This window comes from Pantherophis guttatus, chromosome 4, assembly GCF_059756535.1.
Source record: "Pantherophis guttatus breed Tessera chromosome 4, ASM5975653v1, whole genome shotgun sequence".
Classification (NCBI taxonomy): domain Eukaryota; kingdom Metazoa; phylum Chordata; class Lepidosauria; order Squamata; family Colubridae; genus Pantherophis; species Pantherophis guttatus.
In genome coordinates, this window is record NC_142066.1 from 124,642,622 (window position 1) to 124,659,057 (window position 16,436).

General features: G+C 36.5%; 1 protein-coding gene across 8 annotated transcripts in view; it reads left to right on the plus strand.

The window, feature by feature from the left end:
- Positions 1 to 16,436, plus strand: part of ETV1 (ETS variant transcription factor 1) — a 142,464-nt gene that overhangs the window by 100,491 nt on the left and 25,537 nt on the right. For 2 of the 8 annotated variants that reach the window (XM_087892719.1, XM_087892720.1), the window contains one exon: positions 280 to 646. The exons of the other annotated variants lie outside the window; for them this stretch is intronic. In XM_087892719.1, coding sequence (XP_087748845.1) covers positions 280 to 501 — 222 coding nt within the window. In that variant the 3' untranslated portion in view covers positions 502 to 646. Of the gene's footprint in view, positions 1 to 279; positions 647 to 16,436 lie in introns of those variants that run through there. 8 annotated transcript variants of the gene reach the window in all.

A 16,436-nucleotide genomic window follows, 5' to 3' on the forward strand; every position in this document is an offset into this window, starting at 1 on the left:
TAGGGTATTTTTTTAAAATGAAGGTTCTACAGCCTGAAAAGGTTTGAAAATCCCTATTCAATGTAATTATTTTTAAAAAATAGTAAAGCCATTAATCTTCCATGTCATTCATTGTCGTCTAATTTTTGCCCAGTTTTCCTTGTGCATCTTGTTTTCTGTGTTCCTGATGCACAAAATATTTTTTTGATACCCCTATATGGCTGCAAAAGAAAATTGTACTTCTATCTCTTACAGCCTTTCTCTTTTCCACCCTTCTCCTTCTTTAACATTGCTCTTAAGGTTGCTGGAGAGAGATACGTGTACAAGTTTGTTTGTGACCCTGAAGCCCTCTTCTCCATGGCCTTTCCGGATAACCAGCGTCCCTTGCTGAAAACTGACGTCGAACGTCATATCAATGAAGAGGACACTGTCCCTCTGTCCCACTTTGATGAGAGTATGGTCTATATGCAAGAAGGAGGCTGCTGTAATACCCACCCTTATAATGAAGGCTATGTATATTAATTGGATTGACAGGAGTGAAGCCCCTTTTTCATCCTAAGCTTCTCCCTCTTTCATGAGACCAAGACAAAAGCTGAATTCCCTTCAGTTGATTTTATAAGAATAAGGATTAAAAACTGTAAAAAGAATAAAAGAGTACTATAAAGGGGTTTCTTCTGTTGTATTACTCCTGTAGTCTGACATGGACAGTGCACTTTATTTGAAAAGGGAAGTTTAGAATCTAATTGTTTATTCTTTGGAACAGAGGTGGAAAATACAGGTTTTAAGTACAACAAAGCTGTATCATATCTGAGTTTGTTTCTGTTTCTTACTTGGTTAAAAATAATGTACATGTTCTCTAATTACCCATAGTACAGTTAATTCTAGACGTGATCAATAACCATTTGTACACTACCTGGAGAATTATCTGTCATGGACACTCTCCTCTCTCTCCTATTTTCACTATAGTCTAGCCATTTTTCCTGTCTTTTTTTATTGCTAGATAGATGTTATTTACCCTTTACAAAGATTGAGCTTTGCACATTCAGAATATGTGCTCTACCCCTGAGCTAGGGACCAATAATAGATGCTGGATTTGAAAAGAACTAGAATTAGATTTTTAGTTTTGTTCCTTAAAAGACAGGTTCTACTTTTATTTTATCTCTTAAAACCATATCTATGTATCTTAGACACTACCTTGATTCTGTACACGTCATTAAGGAAAGCATTCATTCTGATCCGAAGAACACAGTTCCTGATTTGTGATTATAAATTGCAAGGCTGTAGCTTAGCTTCTGATATCAGGTGCCATCTTGTTATGCAAATACATCAACATTTAATCTTTTTCAACTTTTCAACATCCACCTGAGTGTAGTAATTGTTTATACTGAACTATTCTGCATATTCTTTTAACTTTATGTACAGGACTGTGATCGCAAAGGTGAGACAGAATGCTGTCCTTCCACTTTCTTTGATTCATAAATAGGTTATTCAATCAATAAGAATTAACTGTACTAGTTCTCATATCTCATTATGCTATTTCAATCCACAGCAGTTTCTCCTTCAGCAAAACATCCAATATACAAATAAGTACTTTAGTAATTTTAGACACGATATCCAATAATATGCATTTAAGCCTTTATACTGCTGTGTTATGTTGATAAGCATATATACATACTAGCTAATGCTATCGCTTCTGCTGCTGTCTTTATTCCTGTAATACTCTCTTTGCTGAATTTACTATGCTCTTTATAAGCAATGCTGTAACTACAGGTAGCATTCAGGACAGAATAGATAACTTGAACCTTTTACTGCTTAGAAAAATAGCTTATGCCATAGCTGTGCTATAAACAGCTTTTATGTGCATTGCGACATGGATAGGATTTTCCAGCTTGCTAAAGAGGAGCTCTGCTGGACCTTTTATAATGCTCCGTGGAGCAGAGTCCTCTACATAATATCAAAAATAGTTATTTTTTCTTTCTTTCTTTATTTCTTTTTTTTGGGCTGTATCATGTAGTGCTGGCACTGATGCTTAATAATTTTGTTAGGGACACTAATTGTAAGTGTGATTAGGTAAGTTTGGGAAACCCTTTAAAAGTTGTTTTAATTTTGGGGAAGGCAACATTGGAAAGAAGACAAAGATCTTATTCTTGAGATCAAATTAAATGAATAATATTTAAGAAGATCTTATCTTCAGTGTTAACTTTTTGCATTGAAGCAGGAAATAGAAAGCATGTTTGAAGTTTGGAGAGTGGTTTTTCAAACCACTTCTCTTCCAGAACATCCATCCCAATAGTCATATATATGCTTTGCCCAGAAATCAACTCTGAAATAGAGAAAGGGCGGATAGGAGTCCATAATTATTAGTTTCAAAAAAAATGTTTCATTGTAAATGACATGATATCAGAGATGCCGGGATGTGGTGATTTACTTTGCACTCAGTGTTAGTCAGGAACCTATAAATCTATAAATGATTTATAATGCAATTCATTTCAAACTTAATGAGTATTAACCACTGTAAACCACAGCTGCAACAAAGCACACTGGGTCTGCATCTCTTTCACCCTAAAACATTAAGAGAGTTTCATGTGTGCATGTTAAAATTCCATGGCATGTTAACCTTACAGAAATCTCTGCAAAAAGTGCTTCATCTTATCCCTGCCATTATTCAATGGCAAAATTTCTCTAGCTGGTATAAAATTTATTTTTTGTTTTTGAAAAGCTAAAATTGGGATAGAATCAGTGACTTTAATCATGAAGCCTATAGATGCTACTATTGACCTTCCCTAGACTTCCCTCCTCAACTAACTTAAAAATGGGAAGCTAGCATTTTCAGAGTGCCAACTGTCTTCAATCACAGTTCTACTTTAAAAAAAAGTTCTGCTTATTAAAAAAAATAACAGTTGGGGAATGTCCACTTGCCCACTAAGAATATACCTAGGTAAATGAGGAGGTAGAAGTCCTGGGAATATATATGCATTTGACATCTGGTAGATGGGTGATTTCTGTCTGGCTGCATCCATCATGACAGCCATTTTGTGAATAGTCATCTCTGCCTATCTTTTTTTTCTGAGTGAGGTACTTAAAATTCCAAATGTGTCCCCCAGTCTTAACAACAGAAGCATCTTTGGAGGAGTCAAGATCTCTAAAGTGGCAGGTGCAACATCACAATTGAAGCCCCATCTCTTGTACGTACATATAAAAGGGCAGGGTATTGATGTGATTGCACAGCTGACCTCTTGCCAATTTTGATCCTCTAACAACAAGAATCTAAAATAAGGTTTCTCCTTGCCTTAACTGCTAAGTTAGGGTAGATGTGCAGAAACATGCTTGCTTCTAAACAAGGTGTATTAAATAAACTGGCTGTGAGTTCATGCTAAAAGTCCTTACAGGGAGAAGCAAGTATCTTTACTAGAAACCTGTACACATTTTGCTTAATGATAATTGTATCTTTATTCTTTCAGGTAGCCAGACATTAAAGCATACTGAGTCGATTCGAGAGGCCAAGGTTTTTATCTTCACCCCTCAATGCCCCTCTTATTGAAAATATTAATTCACCACCCTTATTGATAGCCCCAAAGATAGCATTTGATTTGACCTGGGATTATTATTCTTCTGGTTAAAGTTCACAGGATAATTGAGTACACCTTCAATCTCCTGCATCATGTTTGTATTTTTAATGGGCAGGGGTATACAGAACATGTCACTTGATATATATATAAAAAAAAACAGAACAAACTCCTGGTGTTTGTTCTGAAAAGTATGGATTAATCCAGATTTACAGAGCCACTTTTTAACTGACATAGATCCCCAGTATATGTCCCCCTTAAATAAAAGGTTCTGTGGTTACTTTTGGTCCTGGTTTTATTGCAAGGAAAAGTTATTTGAAGAGAAAATATTAGGTGAATGGGGTAGTTGAAAAAAAGAAAGCCTGAGTCAAATGTCTTAATATTTAATATATATCTATATCTATATACTGTATATGGTAGTGATTCACTGAACAAAAAGATAATTCCCAGGGGGAAAATGGTATAAGAATTTGTTATCTGGAATTGTTGGATCTTTTTGAAATTGTACCTTAAAAAAAAAAGAATATTTTAAGTTCTGTTTTTATTCCACATTTTTCCAGGTAGATTAATAAATCTGGCAGCTGATTTCTGAAAGATGGTTGTTTGAATGTCTAATGATTTTATTTTTATTCATTCAACATAATTGAAAGGTTTACTGGAACAAAGCAAAGATGTTTCTCCTTGCTGCATCTACACAACCACAGCAAGCAACTATCATAGTTTATATATAGTTAGCTGCTAAAAATCCCCAAATGAAGGCAAACAAAATTTGTAAAAATAAAGAAAACCCATTTCTTTGAGAAATCACAATAGGTTGTTAACTGGTCAATCTTCCTTGGAAACACAGTACAACATTATAGTATTTCACGTCAGGACATGTATATCTCTCCTCACTTTATTAGTGGTAGCTTTATCACATATACTTGTTGCTTTTTCCATATCTGGTCAAAATTGTTCTAGCTTGTTATTTCTGAGGTCTAGCCCTGTCCTTCAGTCTTTTCCTTTTGAAGGTGTTTTCATAAATAGTAACTCACCCAGTATTGTCCTGGGGAAGATAAATATGGAAACTACATTTGAGGTCAAAATCTGCCACCTCTTGTAATGGTATGTGGGAATAACCTTGGAAGACAAGACGAAGAGCTACAGACTAGACACGATCAGATAAATTCAACTTGATTCCAAATGAAGAGAGGTGGTGAAAGCATCCCTGAAGGGAGCCTCCCCAATTTTCATGAGAGCAAGAATGAATGTCACAGGTTCTTTTAAGTAGAAAAGTCAGTGGAGGACAACCACCCATGTCCTTAGGCAACACACAAACAGATTACGACTCACTGCTCACTCTTCCTTACTCCTACTACATCTACTATTTCTGCTTCAACTACTACTTCTTATGAGTCCTACTACTGGAGAAAAGTATTTTTCTAACAACTTTAGGCTCTTTTGTGTGGTTTTATTTCAGTAAGAGAGCATACACTTACTTCCCTCTCTTTCACATACTAGCATAACCCCTTCCAGAAGTTTCTCAGCACAGCTTTTATAGCCGTAATTGCTGGCTGGAGGGAGGGCTTAAAGGAGCAGACAATAGCTGGCCAGGTGCTGATCAAAGGAATTTTCAAATTTACAAGATGCTATTAATGGCATGTTACAATAAAAATGATGTTACTATTCCTGTTGTGATTCTAGTCTGGACTACCTCATAAGGCAGCCCTCTTTGGCTGACAGCATGATGGACAGGATGGTTGGTTTGTTATAATAATGGGGGAGGGTAAAAAAGGATGTTAGGGCAGCTACATACAGCATGTTGCATACATCTTCCCCTGACAAAAATGCAATGTCCCTCTACTCCCAGGCACAGGGAAAAACAATGAAACAATATATGGATTTGAATTGCCTGAATATGCTCAATGAGGAACAAATGCAAAATTGAGGAAATAAAGAAAAAGAAAATTGTAGATTACACTCAACCCTTGGTTACATCTAATACAGATCTGCTTTCGTGATGTTTAAACTTGAATCTTTATTTTTGATTCACTGAAAGATGAGGAACACCTTAATCCCAACTCCCAAAGTTTTAACCAAGGAGAAGAAAAGGAATGGTAAAGCCAGACAGTTATGTTCCCATATCTTCATGTTTGGTAGGATTTGCTCTCCCCCCGCTTTTTTTTTTTTTGAACATGCTCATTGTCAATTAGTTTCAGTGACTATTTAATGCAACACAATTGTTTAGTGCCATTTATCCTGATTTACTGGGGATTGAAATCTATCTGAACATCTTATGGATCAGGTTCAAATTCAAGTTAAGAATAAAATACTTGAGGCCAATAAGCAAGTGGAATTCTAAAATGTTTGGAGAGAACGTTAACTCCTCTTGAGGTAGAGAATGAGATTGAAGTTGCATATCAATAGCACACCAGTTAAATAATTTTCCTTCCTGTATTGGGGTTTTTATTGCTTTAAAAATATAGCAATTATTTCTAAATTAACTTGTTAAATATTATGAGAGCTTGTATTTCTAGAATTTAAAATATAATTTTGCACATATTTTTGAATCACGGTTCCCAGTATCTGTTACTTCTGCCATGATAAGGCCAGCAGGTTCAGGGCTCTCTGACATGCCACAGTTTGTCCACCTTCAGTATTGTTTTTCATTGGCTAAGTAGTTCCCTTTTTATAATCATATACAGTGGGCTCCTATTAAAAATATTCTGAATTTACAGTTTTGCTTTTTAACTGACTTGGCTTTGCCCCTTATGCTTTGGCAGTGTGTGTGTGTTGGGGAGTTGTCTTGCTGTTTGCAATCATTCAATATGTGCTTTTCCTAACCCGTTACCCTTTGATGACTTCCACCTTTTCAATAGTTTTCTAGCTGAAATGGTGAAACTTGTAACACAGCAATTCTATTGGGCTACAGGCTAGGAAAGGCTGGTTTACTCAAACCATCTGTGTGGTTTTGGCTATAGTTAAAAGTGCAAACAGTATCTTAGTTTACTGTGATGGTAGTGACATACAATGCCTATAGGCAAGTAACTATTGCCATAACCTATTTTTAAAAAACAAGTTAATAATCTATAGTCTTTTTTTCTGATCTTTATTAAAATCAAGGGCACTAACTTAGATATGAAGTACAGTATAGTGCCATCTACATAACTATTTTTGTCACATTGTTTTCAAATTTATTCTTATCTGAATATTTCACTATTCTTAGTGTGGTAAAATAATGATGGTTTTGATCTGGAGTTCTTCATCAAAGCATCCATACACACATTAAAATGTTACACATAGATATAAACATGCCAACTTTTAAAATATTACTTAATCAAATTGATCATCATTAGACATGCTTTCATAGCTTATTTATAGCATAGTCTTATAACAATAACTTTCTTTGAAATGACATAGACCTGTGATGGCAAACCTATGGCACCCATAGCCATATCAGTGGGCATGCCAGCTTAGATTTTCGGGCCTTCTGGGCCCACCAGAAGTAGGGAAACAGGCTGTTTCCTGCCTCCGGAGGGCCTGGGGGAGGGAAGGCCCATTTTTCTTCCTCACCTAGCTCCAGATCCTCTCTATGCATCTGGGGAGGGTGAAAATAGCCTTCCCCACCCTCTTGGAGGCTCTCCGGAGGCCCAAAATGGCCTGTTTCCCAACTTCCGGTTGACAGGAAGCTCCTAGAGAGAGCCTCTGAGGGGGTGAGGAAGGCTGTTTTTGCCCTCCCCAGATGCATAGAGAGGATCTGGAGCCAAGTGAGAAAGAAAAACAGGCCTATCGGGCCATCGCGTACCAGGAGCGGGGGGGGGGGGAGGGTGGACATGCGCGCATGTACAGGGTAGGACGCATAGAATTATGGGTGTGGCACACACATGTGTGAACCTCCCTTGCGCCCCCTCCTGGCACACAATGGCAAAAAGGTTAGCCATCACTGACATAGACTGTCTCTTCAAGAAAAATATCAATGGGTTCAGTGTGACTTATTCCTAGGAATTTTTTATATAATCTAGATTAGCTACCTTTCTCTTCCTGAAAATTAACAGTAGCATTTTGTTTCTTAAAATTTTGGTGCAATCACTTGGAAAACCATAGTGCTGCTCACTTATGAAGAATTACCTATCCATGTAGAAACCATTCACTTTCAAATTACAATTTAGAGATCTAGAATGACCATGAGGGCTTCATCTGTGTTCCATTGAAGGTCAAACACAACAGCAATTAACGCAGTTTCCATGCTATCCCTTGGTATGAAGAGATATAGACAATCCATTTCATCGGGAATTCCCAAAAGGGAAGATTGGTGACTGAATAGAAATTATTAAGATAACTTGAGTAATAGCCTTGGACGATGGGAAGAATGTGCATCAATGCCTTCTTTGAGGCTGATGGTATCATGAACATATATAACTTACAGAGATGCATCCTCTAGAACTCAGCCTTGTTCAGGCTGTGGTTCCACCAAAATCTGTCTGAGCATGTCTTTGAAAAGAAAATATTTTATTTTCACTTGGCTAGGTTTTAGTCTTGCATGCCAGACCTGCTGTTTTCTCTACAACAGTCATAAGCCTATTGCAATCAACCTACACTTAACACAACCAACCTTAATGCAAAACTTCCCAGAATCTAGCACTTTCAACAATTTAGCATCCAAACACTGGGTTGTGCTATGCTATGAAGCCAACAGGGCAATGGAGCCAAGTTTCCTATTAATTGACTGATTGATCATATTATATGGCCACCCATCTCACATAACATGGCTCTTCTCATATACCTCCTTGTAATGATCTGCTTCATCATACCTTTTTTTTTTTTTTTTGCTAATCACTACTACTATATTCCAACTGTCCAGCTCTCTGAAAAGGACATCTCCCAATATCCATTCCTGCCATACTTGAGTGGGTGGTATGCTTTTTTCTAATAAGCTAAATCAGAATGGATCTCTGACTTATTACATTTTCAGTTCTTCTGACTAGGCCTCTCTCCACCTGATATTTCCTATGTCTCTCACTCCTGGAGATGCTACTGATCATCAACCCATTTCATAATCAGGGTAGAGAACTAGGGACTCCATTATATTTCCCAGCATCTCTTGCTATTGTACTCTGGCTAGCACTATTTATCATTTTGAGTCAATATTCAGAAAGTAATCATTTTCCTCCTCTAATTAGATACATTTCATTTTGGAACCTGATAATGAGCAATAAACATTGTCTATATCTATGTTCCTATCTATGAATATCCTTATCCAAAAGTAGATTTTGGATATGGGTCCAGCTATAATTCCATGTTCATTTTTGGCAACAGTGAGGCAGTAATACAAGATGTATAACTGGATTGTGGTGACCAAGGCACATCGGTATCATCTTCATTCATAATCTTGGGTCAGATGTAACAGTAACAGAGTTGGAAGGGACCTTGGAGGTCATCTAGTCTAACCCCCTGCTCACGCAGGAGACCTATGCTAGGGATTCAAACCGCCGAACTGCCAACCTTTCTGAAGCTCAGCTTCTTAGCCACCTATTTAGGATGTGTTCTCATATAAAAACTGGAGAAGGGAGTACTATACATATTTTCTTGACCTCTTGAAGGAATAGCAGAACCTAAAACATGGACATAAGCACTTTAGAGTATATTGTATTGCATTTCATATAATATATTTTGAATATATATTTCTTCTTTGTATGATAATCAAGTGAAAATTAGTAACCTACTGGTTGATACACTTTTATTGTGTATCATTGCTGTTTTTTTGCATTCATCATTTTTGGATAACATTAATATATACTTTTATCAGAGAATAACAGTAGTTCATCAATAGTTGATCTTTCACTCTCTTCCTAAACTTTGCTTCTATATTTATCAATATGGAAATCCTCACAGTGGCTGTATATTTAATTTATGAACATTTCTGGATTCATAGCCCAACTTTCCACCAATAAAATTAAATAATAAAATTAATTAAACAATTGTGATCCAAAATTACATAACGAACAGTTTTGAACAGCATTAAACTTTTACTTGGCCAATAAAAAGATTTGATGCATCTCCCTTATACCTCTGGAAATGGCTTAGTCCAACTGCTTGAAAATTTCATCTATTTGTTTTTTAAAATTTATTAATTAAATTTGACAAAGTAAAAACATTTAAAACAAAAGGAAAGGAAAGGAAAAGAAATTAAGAAGTGACTTTTGATCTTCTTTCCTGCAGCTATAAATGACACTCTATTTGACTCTTTTCTTAAGGTTACATCACAAGTTTCTTTCTTTTTTTCCATATTCTATCCTTTCTAATCATACCCATAAATAATAAGTTTTACTTTTTTCTGTTTCCAGCAAAAAGTACATGGTGTAAAGGACTCTCAGTCACTAATAAATGTAATTTCTGCTTCTTTTATAAAGCAAGTCAATTTTGCCATCTCTGCCACTTCTGTCATCTTCACCAACAATACCGCCATTATAGATATTATAGAGACTTTCCAATTTGTGCACATCATATTCTCATTGTGATTACTATGTTTATCACCCATAAGTCTTTTCTAGTTGTTTGTCCATTGTCCCCAGCAAAAAAAGTTCTGATTTAAAATTATTATTAGCCAAATAATCAAGGACTATATTTCAAGTCGTCCCCTAAGTATATAGTGTGGTAGTTAAAAACATGGCAGGTTTGACTAAAATAAAAACTGGCTCATGTATTTGTCTTGTTTCCCACTGGTTATTGTCCCCCACCCCACCCCCGGAAAATCCAATGCAATATTTTCAAATTTGGCAACTTTAAGATATGCATGCTGGGGAATTCTGGGAGTTGAAGTCCATAGGCTTTTTTTCTTTTTTGGAAATCCACAAATCTTAAAATGGTCAAGTTTCAAAAACTAGTTTAGAGTCTTCCCATTGGAACAATTCTAAACATGGAAAATGACATCCCTAGAAATGCTGCAACACTCTGGGCTATCAAGGAAGGGGATTTTGATGAGGGATTATGATCAAGCACTAACGAACTCAAGTAGCTTGCTAAAGATTTGAAAGCAAAAACTGGATTAGCCTGTCCTACCCAAGGAACATGTTCCTGAGTACATATAGTCCTTGATTTACAACATTATTGAGTCCCAAATTTTTGTTGCTAAGCAATACAGTTGTTACATGAGTTTTGCCCCATTTTATGATGGTTATTAAGTGAATCTGCCTTCCCCATTGACTTTGCTTGTCAGACGGTCGCAAAAGAGGATCATATGACCTCGAGACACTGCAACCATCATAAATGTTCCAAAAGTGCTTTTTTAGAATGCAACTGGACTTCCTTGTCTTTTCTTTGAAGACATTTCACTTCTCATCCAAGAAGCTTCTTCAGCTCTGACAGGATAGTGGGAAATGGAAGGGTTTATGTTCCTTGCAGGCAGCTGGTCATTTCCATCTTTTTAGAGGGTCCTTGAAGCACTTGGAGGTTTACCTATGTCCTCAGGTCACCTGAGTTGTGCTCCTGGTTCCTGTAGTCTGCAATTTTTCCTCTGGAAATCCATTCCTACTCCACACCATTCAAAGGGTGTTCATCCCAAATTGTATAGCTAAAAGTCTGTAGAGATTCTCAGTCATCCAGGTCATGGTTGTTCCAAAGGTCCTTTTTCAGGAGAAAAAACTGTCATAAATATGAGCCAGTTTCCAAGCGTCTGAATGCTGATCACATGACCATGGGCGTGCAGCATTGGTTGTAATTGTGAAAAACAGTCATAAGTTTTTTTCTAGTGCCATTGTAACTTGGAGTGTTCACTAAATGAACGGTTGTAACTCAAGGACTACATGTAGTCAATCCTAAATTTTAAGGCTTGCAAGATGCTTAATCAAATAAGTTTTTCTCCAGATAGCACTTACATTATGGTATTCCCAAGAACCATTTTCAAGCACAAAAGCAAAAAAAAAAAAAAGAAGAAGTCCATACAAGTGAAGATTTTATAATTCACTGGGTTTGAGATGGGCAGCTATACAAACTGAATAAATAAATATAAATAAATAAAATTGTATCTCTATAGAGAAGGAGCAGCTGCATCTACAGTTCATGACCTGTCATACTTCAAATTTTATAAAGATACAGAGTCCTGATTTATATCTCCTTATCAAAATACCTAGAGAATTCTGATTTATTTGCTGCCCAATTACTTTTATCAAATCAGTACAATTTTGTTTTTTTTATATGACTATATATTGTCATACTGTCTGTAAACCTACAAATATTTTGATTACAAAATGACCCAATTATAATTATTTGCAGAATTCTAATCAGTGACCATAATTTGCGTGATTTGATTTGTATTAACTAAAACATCAGCATATTAGTTTAAAAAAATAGTGGGGAAAAGAAATACAAAACCATTTATCCAACATTCATATAGAGAAACTGGAGTAAAGACTTTAAATGTGATAATCGTAATATAATAAATAACTAATAAACTGATATAATAAGAGATCTCACAAATTTCAGGGCAGTATAGGTACCAACATAGAGAAGGCCCATCTGCAAATGATACTTTCTTGAATTTGGTGCAACTGGTTCTATACATGTAGCAGATTATATCAAAGGCAACTTGCACATGGCTCAATAGTTAACTGATAAGCAGCTCAATGGTTTAATTACAATATATATCTTGTGCATGGTAAACTAGATTAGTTGATAGTTGAAGTACCTTTTGCAAATCAGCACAGCAATAAAGTGTAAGATGAAATGCCTTGTTAAGACAGATCAAGTGATTTTACATAAGCCAATTCATCACTGTAATCCTTACACTTAATACCAGATACAGCTTCTAGGCCACCTACAAGGATGTGCCCAATTCAACAATGACCTAAAAAAAAAAAAAAAGGCAAAGGTGTATAGAATGCAGAAGAGAACAAAATAGGATAGAATGTCTTTGTGAGGTTAGAGAAAAAGGAATTTTAAAAAAACCTTTCAGATTTTCTTTTAGTAAACAGAGGTTTTTGTTTATTTGCTAAAAGACAAATCCTCATTCATAGCACCTATTATCTAAATTATCTACAACCCAGAAAAATGCTTTCAACATTCTTGATGTTCATCTGACTAAAGAATTGGGAAACCTGTGATTTACAAAGAGTGGATTACAAAGAAAAATTTAAGCTTTCTTTCCCTTGTTTCTCTCTTTGTACATATTTATAGTAAACATGTTAGTTTTAAACCAGATACTACATTCATAGCACCATCTCTTTCACTGATGTAAAAGGAAAAGGAGCGGGAGAAATCTCTATCTTTGATCTCTCATTTTTGTGAGATCACAGTAATAATCTAACAAAATATAGAAATCTCAGAAAGTTCTAAAGGTATTAGAACTTGTCCAGTTATTTCTGACTCAAGCTGACAGTGTTAATCTCCGTTTCTTAGCTGAAACAACCAGCATTGTACGAAGACATTTCTGTGGCCACATGGCCAGCATGACTATACAGTATGCTGAAGCACACAGAATGCTATTGCCTTCCTACCAAAGTGGAGATCTATGACAATTTGCCACGGCCAACTTACTGTGAGGCAAGTCACTGAGGGACAAGAGTTACACTAATATCAAAGAGATGGTGGCATAGAATCATTAAAGAAAGGATGCAAAAGGAGGGACAGAATAAAATATGAGTGACAAAATTTAAAATTTTTCTTAATTTATTTTAAATAATTAAATTGAATTGTTAAGTGTTTCTGCAGTTTGTCCCATGGGGAAATATCCTGCCATAAACTCACCATGAATTCACTGTGGTTAGTTGGCCATACTGAGTTGGCTGTGGCGAGTTGTCCCATTCCGCTGAAGTGATACCAGGAGTCAAACGCTCCCGGTTTGGACCGGCTCAGGCAAGTAGGTAGTGATGGCGGTGGGCAGTTCGGAGAACCGGTAGCAAAAATCCCTGCCCCCGCCCCCCATGCCCAGCTGAGCCCCGTGATCATCAGAGCCTTTTTTTCCTTTTAAATGGCTCTGACCAGCCAAGCTCTGACATCCCTGAGTTGCTAATCAGGCAACTCAGTTTGGATCGCCAGAGCCATGTAAAAGAAAAAAAGTTTCTTTTTTTCTCTCCCCCCCTCCCAGCTTCCAGCTTGCTTACCTTAGCTGCTGATCGCATGACGATTGCAATCCATGCATCAGCAAGCAACTGAATCTCCCTGCCTGCAATCAAGCTCATCGGTGAGCAGCTCTTTCTGCCTGCCTGCCTTCCTGCCTAGACTTGTGGACTTCAACTCCCAGCAAAGCTGGCTTAGGAATTCTGGGAGTTGAAGTCCACAAGTCTTAACGTTGCCAAGATTGGAGACCCTTATTCTATTGGGTAAGTTTTTTTCCCCTTTGGGAGCTTTAAAAAAAATAGTTAATTGGGGTTTTTTTAGTTGTTCTTTTTTTAGACCTAGCCATTTAAAGTTTAGGAAGTTTTAAATTTAGCTGTTTTTATATAAAAATAAAAATAAAATAAAATAAAATAATATTTGTGCAGCTTTCGGACATGTAGTGTGTTTCTGTAGTGTTTCACTCTAACTACACAAACACACAAAATCTCACAAAGCTATATGCGGAATTTTGTGTGTGTAAAGTGTGAAAGTTGGTTTTTTGGGCTTTTTGTGGCTGTGTGAGGTTCCTGCTTGTTGCAGGGGTCATTTCGGGTCTAGCACAGCTGCTTTTGCATTGTGGGTGAGTCAGTTGTGTTGTGTTGTGTTGTGTGTGTGTAAAGTGTGAAAGTTGTTTTTTTGGGCTTTTTGTGGCTGTGTGAGGTTCCTGCTTGTTGTGGGGCCATTTTGAGTCTAGCACAGCTGCTTTTACATTGTGGGTGAGCCAGTTGTGTTGTGTTGTGTTTTGTAGATTAAAAAAGGGCAAAGAAGTGACATTGACTTGGCCTCGCCCACCCAGTCACCTTACCATCAAGACCCCCCACTAATTAAGCCACGCCCATAGAACCGGTAGCAAAAAAATTTAGATTTCACCCCTGAGTGATACCTATTTATCTAGTCGCACTTGCTGCTTTCAAACATATTTATTTATTTTATTTGTCAAGCATATATAAGATAACAGATAAAAGTATAAACATAATTTGAATACATGAAAAGAGTAAGTAAAAAGGAATATTAGGACATGGATGGTAGTCACGCTGGTGCACTTATGCATGCCCCTTACATACCTCTTAGAAATGGGGTGAGGTCAACAGTAGACAGTTAAGGTTAAAGTTTTGGGGGCTTGGGGAAGAACATAGAACATAGAATTCTTTATTGGCCAAGTGTGTGATGGACACATAAGGAATTTGTCTTTGGTGCATAAGCTCTCAGCGTAAATAAAAGCTATAAATTATCAATCATGATCATAGTCATAAAAATACATTCATTATAAATCATAAGAAAGAACACTTAGTGATAGTTATAGGATACTAAATAAGCAATCAATATAAACCATACTAGGAAACTAAATAAAACAATATAAATTGTAAAGATACAAGCAACAAAGAAGAAGAATATAACAATACAAGCAACAAAGTTATAGTCATAAGTAGAAAAGGACATAGGACATAGGAAATAGGAAAGATGAGAAGAAGAATAGTAATACAGCCTTGCTAAATAGTTTGACAGTGTTGTGGGAATTAAAAAACTGTTAGGTGGACAGGAGCTAGTGCAAGTAACAGGAACTTACCCTGTTGTGCGACACTCAGGCTTCGAATCCTGACTGTCAGCCTTTCTAGCTGACAAGCTCAGCGTCTTTAACCATTGAGCCACCACATTCCCCCTGAAAGTCTAAGAAGCCATAAACACAACCGTATAATTTATTTATATAGCGATGTTCTATAAAGCAGTTTGAATGCATCACATAACAGCTGAGTGAAAAGCTCTTTAAATAATATTCTAATAAAGCAAAGAAATAATCTGTGGAAGCAGTAATGATATACTGTACATCTATGCTGATCAGACCATACCATTTCAAGATGCTTCATAGCAAAGCACTGGATGTTTGACTGATTGAGATATTGATTTCAATTGTTGAGATCTGTGATAGGGATTCATCTTCAGCAGAAACCAGCCTTACCTTACCATATCCTACCTCCAGTACCTTATATGGGTTGTTTTCTCCCTCAGTATATTTCTGCAGAAGCATAACAGGCATTGGTAATGCTGCTCTTTTTAAAAAAATGTTGCAACAAATGTAAGGGAAATGATGCTAAAAAACCCAAACTGACCTTATAGTCTACAGCAGGGGTGTCAAATTGCGTCATCACGGTTGCATTAAATAACGTATCAGGACTTTTTTCCCCTTTGCTAAACTGGGCATGGGCATGGCTAGGATGCGACACATCCAGCCCACGGGCTGCGAGTTTGACAGCCCTGGTTTACAGCCATTACAAGTAGAATCAATAGGATTTTCCCTTTCTTCTCTTCTATACTCAAGCAGATGGCTTTAATGATTTTTTCCAAGCCATAGTTAATTCATCTACAAATAATAGAGATTGGTTTGCAAATGTGTATAGAAAGAGAGAGACTTTACTGTTTATAAATGTTCCTCAAATTTGCTTTGCCCTATCATTAGCAACAAATGGTGTTTGTTTTAGAAACATTATTTCTTGAATCACGTTGGAATCAGTGTTGGTACAATAAATTATCTGTAAGGTGAAATGAACATCAATTGGTTAATGTGCCTGCTACAGTTTATTCCATGGACAACAAAAACTTCAGCCATTTTTTCTGGATTTCTAAATGCCATTATGAGTGCAGTTTATTTCTTGTTTAAATGTAGTATTTTAAAAAAATAAAAAGGGTGTGCTTTCTTGTTACCTATCATTGTTTTTTCAGATCCTTTCACTTCAGCAGTTTAATTAACATATTATTAATGTTGCTTTTGAGATGTAAGAACACGCAGGGAATACCACAAGCTTATTCCCTGTACTAATAACC